The sequence below is a fragment of the Canis lupus genome, chromosome 13 (assembly GCF_003254725.2).
Source record: "Canis lupus dingo isolate Sandy chromosome 13, ASM325472v2, whole genome shotgun sequence".
Classification (NCBI taxonomy): domain Eukaryota; kingdom Metazoa; phylum Chordata; class Mammalia; order Carnivora; family Canidae; genus Canis; species Canis lupus.
The window spans coordinates 29,296,767-29,305,542 of record NC_064255.1 but is presented as its reverse complement, the minus strand read 5'-3'; the positions used below and the strand labels follow the sequence as shown (position 1 = coordinate 29,305,542).

At 50.4% G+C, this 8,776-nt stretch overlaps 1 protein-coding gene across 1 annotated transcript in view; it reads left to right on the top strand.

Annotated features, from left to right (window-relative positions):
• Positions 1–201: 201 nt before the first annotated feature.
• The window catches only part of KCNQ3 (potassium voltage-gated channel subfamily Q member 3), a 297,718-nt gene continuing 289,143 nt past the window's right edge, over positions 202–8,776 (top strand). Inside the window, exon 1 of the mRNA XM_025450091.3 lies at positions 202–788. Coding sequence (XP_025305876.1) covers positions 394–788 — 395 coding nt within the window. The 5' untranslated portion in view covers positions 202–393. The remainder of the gene's footprint in view (positions 789–8,776) is intronic.

Genomic DNA, 8,776 nt, shown 5'->3' with positions numbered 1-8,776 from the left:
ATAAACTGCGATGCTGCCTCGGGCTCGCCGGCCCGGGTGCCGCCGCCGCCGCCGCCCCGGAGCGCGGGTGCCGGGCTCCCTCCGCCGCGCGCCCTAGCGCCTCCGCGCCAGCCTCGCGCGCCCTCGCCCTCGCCCTCGCCCTCGCCCTCGCCCGCAGCCCCCGGGGCCCCGCGGCTGACCCGCGCGGGATGTGACCCCCCTGCACCCCGCGTCCCCGGGGAGGTCCGCCTTGCCGGCTTTTGGCTGGGGGGCGGGTGGGGAGCGGCGCGCGGATCATGGCATTGGAGTTCCCGGGCTTGCAGCCGCCGCCGCCGCCTCGTCCACGCAGCCCGGGCGCCCCTTCCTCCCGGAGCAGCAGCGGAGAAGGCGCCGCGGCCGGCGGGGGCGAGGCCGATGGGGCTCAAGGCGCGCAGGGCGGCGGGGGCGGCCGGCGGCGGGGGCGGGGGCGGGGGCGGCGGCGGGGGCGGCGGCGGGGCGGCTAACCCGGCCGGGGGGGGCGCGGCGGCGGCGGGCGACGAGGAGCGCAAAGTGGGGCTGGCGCCGGGCGACGCGGAGCAAGTCACCTTGGCGCTCGGGGCCGGGGCGGACAAAGACGGGACCCTGCTGCTGGAGGGCGGCGGCCGCGACGAGGGGCTGCGGAGGACCCCGCAGGGCATCGGGCTCCTGGCCAAGACCCCCCTGAGCCGCCCGGTCAAGAGGAACAACGCCAAGTACCGGCGCATCCAAACTTTGATCTACGACGCCCTGGAGAGACCGCGGGGCTGGGCGCTGCTGTACCACGCGCTCGTGTGAGTACCTGGCGCTCGGGGGCGGGGTGGGGGGAGACCCGGCCGTGCCCTCCGCGCCTCCCCGCGCGCTGTGTCCCGCGCCCCCCCCCAGCCCCAGCCGCTGTCTCGGGTGTCGGACGCCTGGGGCTCAAGAGCGAGCCCAGCGTGCAGACCCCGGGCTCCTTTGGAGATGGGATCGGCGCCTCTGCGGGCGCGCGGGCGCGCGTGGATGGCACCGTCTCCCGAGGTCGGTATCCAAGCTCCACAGAATGATGTGGTTTCCCCCAAATTAACGCGGAGGATGAACGGGATCAAGCCGGATCCCTCCCCTACGCTCTGTGTTGCTGCTCGGGGTGGGTCCCTTCACCTGGGATGGCTGCTGAGTTTAGATGCTGCATCCTGGAGTTAGGTAGGGATGGGAGTGGTAGGTACACTGCCCATAGTGGGGTGTGTGTGTGTGTGTGTGTGTGTGCACACGCGCGCGCATGAGCGCGGGTATCAATTGCCTGCTTGTGCTACCGTTCTGAGGGCTCCATCCTGGTGTAGAACCTGGGGTTGCTCTAATCAGGGCCTTGGACTGGTCAAAATGTGTGTCTTTCGGTTATTTCTTTTTTTACCGAAGTTAATGAACAGGAGAGAGAATATGGAGAATGAGAGGATCTCCGGCTCCAGCCTACACAGGGGAGCTGGGAGCTTAATGCCAAGGAGATGAGGGCCGGGGGTTACTTTGGCTGAGGCGCCTCCACATCTGGTCCCCATATCCCCTCAACGTCAACTGCTGCCTGCTGCCGGGGAGGACAAGGGTGCGGGTCACGTGAAGGGGCCTGGGCTGGAGGTTTGACCCCAGGCACCCTTCCCCTAGAAAGAGTCTGCTTGCTAGGCAGGATGAAAATGTGTTGCCAGGGAAGGAAGATGGAACTCCCTTGTGCACCTGACACTCAGGACAGGAAATCTCCTTGTGTACTTGGAGGGTGGGTGGGGTGCGGAGAGGATGGCAGTGGTGACTCCTCACCCAAGAGAGAAAGTCAGAGCTGTCGGCATACACCCCGGGCTGGCAGGGCATTTCCAGTTACCCCCTGCCTCCTCCTGTCTGTGGCTTAGTCATTCTGATGGCTGCTTTTTGGGAAGCCCTGCATTTCCAGGGTTTTGGCGGGGAACCGCCCGTAACTTTGGCCCCTCTCATGCCTGTAGTGGCACATATTCCTCTATGGCCTCCTCCGATTGACCTGTGAGTGTTGTGATCCCCGGGAGTTCAGGGAGACTTGGAGTTGCTACCTGCCAATCATCTTTGGCTGGAATGGCTTTTCCAGATTTGGCCACCAGGTGGGGGCGTCTGCACAGGACCTCAGACTTGGCAACAGGTTTCTTGTGAGAGGTTACAGAAGCCTGGAGAGGATGCCTCCCTGAAACTGAGGAACTGGCAGCAGGAAGGGAAGGCATCCAGCCAGGAAGCACCGATCTTGGATGGTCCAGCCTCTGGCATCCACTTCCGCATGAATTTGCAAGTGTTAGTGGCTGGAGAGACACGGGTTATCAAGGGAGTTACTTTTCCATTTGCTCTCTTCAGGCGGTAAAAAGGGATTAAAAATGTATTCCTCTCTGTTTCTAACACCGTGTTTAGTTCAATTGAACTGACGAGGGTTACTTTAAATTAATTGATTCGTTCAATTGATAGTGGAATGTGATAGTAAAAAAAAAAAAAATTGGTGCACGCAAACATCCAGAGACACAGCATGGCCTTTTGCATGTAAATGGCGTTCACTATTTATTGGTTTCTGATTTCCAAATCTGGAGTTCCACTGCCGCTTGTGTGTGGAGGGGTCCCTCTTCTCCTCCCACTGTTCCCAGACAGCACCCCTGCCCCGCCTTGCCCAATGGGGGCAGGAGGGAAGGGATAGCTAAGGCCTGTTATTGACAGAGCCTCAATTGTATCCTTCTTTTCAGTTATTCCATCTAGCAGGAGCAGGCTTGAGGAGGCCAAAACCTGTAGCCTCGTCTCCCAGAGAGGACCAGGAAAATTGGAGAGTGTGGGATATGGGAGAGGTGACTACCTAGCCAGATGCTTTCAGACATGCAAATCATTTGTTTCATTGAACTCTCTCCAGGATCTTATGAGGTGGGGATTGCTGTCTACATTTTATAGATGAGAGGAAAAAAACTTCAATAAGACCACTTGTCCAAGATCACACAGCTACTGTTCTGGCTGCTTACGTCTGACTGCAGTGGGTCAACTCTGTTTTTGAGCTGGATCCCAGCTCTTACCTTCTGCCCACAATTGCAGGGCTCTGGGTAGTTCACTAGGCATCAGTGGGTCCCCCTCACCCCACTGATGACACAGGGCTCTGAAGAATACTTCTGACTTCATTTGCTAGCTCACAGCTGGCAATGGCTAGGAATGGAGTTTGGAAACCAAACAGTCAGAAATCAGGGAAGCATGATGTTAAGGAAATGTGGAATGGGCTAAGGTGACGGTGGGATTGCAGGTTCTGATTAATCGGAGATTAAATAGGAAACCATGTTGGCTTGGGCATCAGCTCCTGATGGCGAAGCATACCTAGTTAGTGGATGCACCGTTCGTCCCTCCTCCAGCTTAGGAGGAAGTGCAGTCAAGTGAGCAAATTGAACTTTTCATTGATGATTCAGGATTTTGCAAGGCACTGTAATTCGTGCTTCGAAGCATCCATTATCCTGTTCTGGGCTGTAGCTAATGGCATAGGGGGCCAGGAAATTGGGCTGACCACGGGCTCACAGCCTAGTGCATGCCTTTATTATTATTATCATTTTTAATGAACCAGCCCCCTGAGATGTGATTCCCCTCCCCCTCCTGTCCTAAAGGTAAAATACAGCAAATGTGGAGACCAAAGGCCCCCACTCCAACCCTGCTCCCTTTGCCTTAAATGCTCGTCCCTATTTTTTCCTGGTTACCCACTTTCACCTTGACCCAGCTCTGGAGTCTGGCTTTTCCCTGGCTCCCCCACCCACCCCAGGTTGAGCTAGAATTGCCCTCCTCTGTCATGTCCTCAGCATTGGGATTTTGCACATTGCATTAGATTGATCTGCTTGCTTGTCTCTGCCTTTGAACTGAGAGCTACTTAAGAGTAAGGGCCATGGTGTTCTTTGGCGTTCTGTTTCCAGCGGGGTCCGTGGTGGTTACTTGGTAAGCATTTACTGAATGCATGAGGGAAAGAATACTCTTGGTTAACTAAGACTTTGCTCTGTATGGCTTTACTGTTATCACCACCCTCACCACCACAACCAGTAGGTACAGTCAGCATTATAGGATTTTAGTGAAGAGATTTAGCTTGTGGAAGTCTTAAAATGGACTAAGTCTGGGAGGGAGGAGGTAGGGAGGGAGGCCCCTCGTGAGACTGATCCCTGCTCTGCTTCCTGAGCCTGAAAAAGATCCCGCTGCTGTGGAGAATGTGCTGGACTTGGAACTCCCATATGGACCTCCAGAAGTCTCTGTGACTCTGCGTGGCCTGTAGGTTGGGGATGATTACACTGCCCTGTCACAGGGTGGTGTTTATAGGCTTAAAGCATATGCATGAAATTAGGCCAGCATCAGGTACTGAATATTCATTGGTTGATTCTGAATAGGGACGCCTTAAAAGCACATGCCACTGTGCTGCTGTGACATTGCCCAGGGACTCCCCTTCCTTAGCCTGTCAGCAGAGAGCGATGCTGGCTTCATCTTGTCACTGTGGCAGGATTGACACTCTGCCCAGGCCTCCTGCTGCCCTCACCACCTCTCTGCAGCCAGCTGGGTATGATTACTCACTCACCTGTTGACAGACCAAGGGGACATGGTCACAAGAAATACCCACTGTTTGCATTCCAAGGTGGGTGCCCCCCCCCAACCTGGGGCAGGCAGGCAGGGGTGAGAAATGGGGCACAAGGACCCGGCAGCTTACTAGAGGCTGATCAGCGTTCCACGTTCTTTCTCCATTCACCTGTTGATGGACACATAGCTCATTTGTACGTCTTGGCTGTTGTGAATAGCTTTTCAGTGAACGTGGAAGTGCTAATATCTCAGAGATCCCGATTTCAGTTCTTTTGGATACATAGCCAAAGTTGGGAAGTTGGGGTGATGGCTGAATCATATGGCGGTTCAATTTCTAATTTTTTGAGGAACTTCCATATTGTTTTCCATAGTGGCTGCACCATTTTGCATTCCCATCCACAGCGTGCAAGGCTTGAAATTTCTCCCCCTTCCTCACCAGCCCTGGTTTCTCTTGTTTTTTTGTGTGTTTTTGTTTTGTTTTGTTTTGTTTTTGTTTTTTGATCATAGCTATCCTGATGAGTGTGAGGGATGGTTTCATTGTGTCAATCTTTATTCAGCAGAAAGAGCATGGTCTTTGGAACTGGACCTGGGTTTGATCCAGTCTGCTATGTCCTGGCTGGACCAACTTACTCACTTTCCTGGATTTCAGTTTCTTTATTTCTGATATGGAGATAACCATGCCTACTTCCCAAGGTTGTTGTGAAATTGAATTGAGGTGGCCGATATACAATGCCTGAACCTTGCGTTGTGTTGGTTTGCAGCCTTGGGTGTTCCCTAGGGTAAATATAAACCTGGCCCTCTCTGCAGACAGAGGGCAAGGGGAAAGGGAAGAGAGATGTGGACCACTCCAGGTCCCCAGGGGGCATGTATAATAAGCAATGGGACTTACACGGGAGGCTTGTCTTAGTCACTGAAAGGGAATGGTAGACAATGGAGTGTATGGACCAAGGACGGGGCAGGCGCTCCATCCAGCTCACAGGTCCTCGCAGTGACCTCCCCCAAAACATTGCAGATAGTCTGTAAATACTGTTTCCTTCCTTCTTCTCCTCTCATGTTATATTTAACCTGCCTTCCTCTTGCCCATCTCATCAAATCCATGCCCCTCTCTTCTCTCTAATAATTTTTTTTTAGACTCTTTCTGAACTCCTTGCTTTCTTCCTGGCTTTTCTTTTCTTTTCTTTTCTTTCTTTTCTTTCTTTCTTTTTTTTTTATTTTTATATATGATACTTTCAAACCGCTGGAGTCAGTGAAGAAGTCAAAAAAAGGTTGACCACGACAGTCCCCAGTAGCAGGTGTCTGGGCCCCGGTGAGCTGGGAGGGTCTGTGACCATGGGTGCCTGGTGTCTCACCGTCCAGGAGAAAGGCTCACATCAGGTGGCCATCAGTGCTGGAAGGGAGGGTACAGTGTGTCTCCTCTACAAATGAAAACAGGTTCTGAGATATTAGGCAATTTGTCCAGACTCTTGGAGCTACCTGCAGTAGAACTGGGATCCTGCCGCAGTGTTCCACTTATGTTGTAGTGCTGTCTTCATCACATCACTGCTGTCCCAAGTGGCAGATGACATAGAAGAAAGATAACAGGGAGAGACTGGAACTCTACCTTCCTGGATGAGGAGGAATTTTCTGGAAAGTCACCAGGAGAGGGGTACCTGGCTGGCTTAGTGGGTCAAGCAGGAGACTCTTGATCTCGAGCCCTGTGCTGTGTGTAGAGCTTGCTTTGAAAAAAAGTTCCCAGAGGAAAGCTGGTCTGGAGCCTTTGTACAAGTTGAGTAGTGGTGAGACTTTTCAGACTTTGATATGCATGTGAATCACCTAGGTGAGAAGATAGCTGAAGAAGAATCTGGCAGGGGCAGCCTGGTTGGCTCAGCATTTTAGTGCCGCCTTCAGCCCAGGGCCTATCCTGGAGACCTGGGATCGAGTCCCACGTCGGGCTCCCTGCATGGAGCCTGCTTCTCCCTTTGCCTGTGTCTCTGCCTCTCTCTCTCTGTCTCTCTCTCTCTCTGTCTCTCATGAATAAATAAATAAAATCTTTAAAAAAACAAGAAAGAAGAATCTGGCAGGCTTCTCTTGAATCAGTCATCAAACTTGTGCATAATGAATTCAACGGACTCTTAACCCTCCCCAGGAATAATTCAGTGAAAAATGAACAACATACCTGCAGTCGTGCCTAAAATGACCTGAATCCAATCATGAAGAAATAATAAACAAGTCCACATTGTGGGACATCCTGCAGGATATCCAGTGCAGTCTCTTCCAAAGGGTTCCTTTTGGAAGAACAAACAAGGAGAACTGTCCCAGTCAAAGGAGCTGAAAAGACATGACAGCCAAATGCAACTCATGCACATAAACAAGTGAGACCACATCAAACTAAAAGGCTTCTGTGTGGAAAAGAAGCAATCAATGAAATGGGAGAAAGGCGTCTTGAAGGTGTCCTGCAGGATGGGAGAAAATATGTGCAAATCCTATATTTGATAAGGGCTTGATATCCAAAATATGTCAGGAACCCATACAACTCAACAGCAAGAAAGCAAATGATCCTATTAAAAAATGGGCACAGGACCCAAATAGAAGGGTATTAGGAAGGGTATAGGAAGATAGTCACATAGCCAACATGTACATGAAAAGGTGCTCGGCATCCACTTACCAGCAGTGAAATGCAAAATGAAACCCCTGTGAGGTGTCAGAATGGCTATTATCCGAAAGCCAAGAGATAACAAGTGTTGGTGAGGATATGGAGAAAACGGAACCGCGGCGCACTGTTGGTGGAAATGTAAATTGTTATACAGTTTTCACGCTATGTAAAATGACATGGAAGTTCCTCAAAAAAATAAAAATAGAACCGTCAGATGGTTCAGCAGTCCCACTTCTGGGTATCTATCTGAAGGAAATGTAATCACTCTCTTAAAGAATGTGAACCCCTACGGACATTGCAGCATAATTTATAGCAGTCAAGACAAGGAAACAATCTAAATGTCCATGGATGGATGAATGGATAAAGAAAATGTGGTTTATACGCACAATGGAATGCCGTTGTTCAGCCATAAAAAAGGAGATCATGTCATTTCAACAACATGGATGAACCTTGAGGGTATTATGCTAAGAAAACTAAATCAGGGGCACCTGGGTGGCTCAGTGGTTGAGCGTCTGCCTTCAGCTCAGAGCGTGATCCCGGGGTCCTGGGATCGAGTCTCGGATCAGGCTCCCTGCAGGGACCCTGCTTCTCCCTCTGCCTATGTGTCTGCCGCTATCTGTGCGTCTCTCATGGATAAATAAATAAAATCTTTAGAAGACTAAATCAGACAGAGAAAGATGAATACTGTATGATCTCACTTACTGTGGAATCTTAAAAAACAAAACAAAACCCTGAACTTAGCAAAAGAGATCAGATTGGTGGTTGCCAGTGGCTGGGGACTGGGGGAAATGGTGAAGATGGTCCAAAGGTACTAACTTCTAGTTATAAGATGAATAAATTCTGGGGATCTACTGCACAGCATTGTGACCGCAGTTAACAATACTATATTGCATATTTGAGAGTTACTGGGAGAGCAGATCTTAAAAGTTCTCATCACACTCACATACACACACAGAAGTAGCTATGTGAAGTGCTAGATATGTTTATGAATCTTATATGGTAGTCATTTCATTATATATGTGTATCAAAGCATGACATTGCACTGCTTAAACTTACACGATATTACGTGTCAATTATATCTCAGTAGAGCTGGAAAAAAAACACAAATAAAATTGTTAACTCTTGATTGGATTCCAGATTGAAAAAATAAATAACAATCAAGGGTATTATTATAGGGACAGTTAAGAAAATTTGGACCCGGACTCCATATTAGATAATATTATTAGGTCAAAATTTAATTTCTTGAGCATTGTGGCTCTGTACGTGAATGTTCTATTTTTATGAGCTATAGAGTGTCTTCTTTAGTGGTCAAGTGTCACAATACCCACAACTTACTTTCCAATGTTGGGCACACATGCAGACCATGCAAGCATTCGTGTGTGCACACAGGACGTATGCAGAGGAAGAGACAGGAGGCACTTGTGGCAAAAATATTAACAGTTGGAAAATCATCGTGAAGAAAATATGTGTGGGTCTTATACTACTCTTAACTTTAAATTAAAAAGAAACAAAAAAGTTAAAAATATTTAAAAAGAAGACTAAACACCCACAAACAACACAGAGCATATACATGAACGCAGATAACAGGCCCCACCC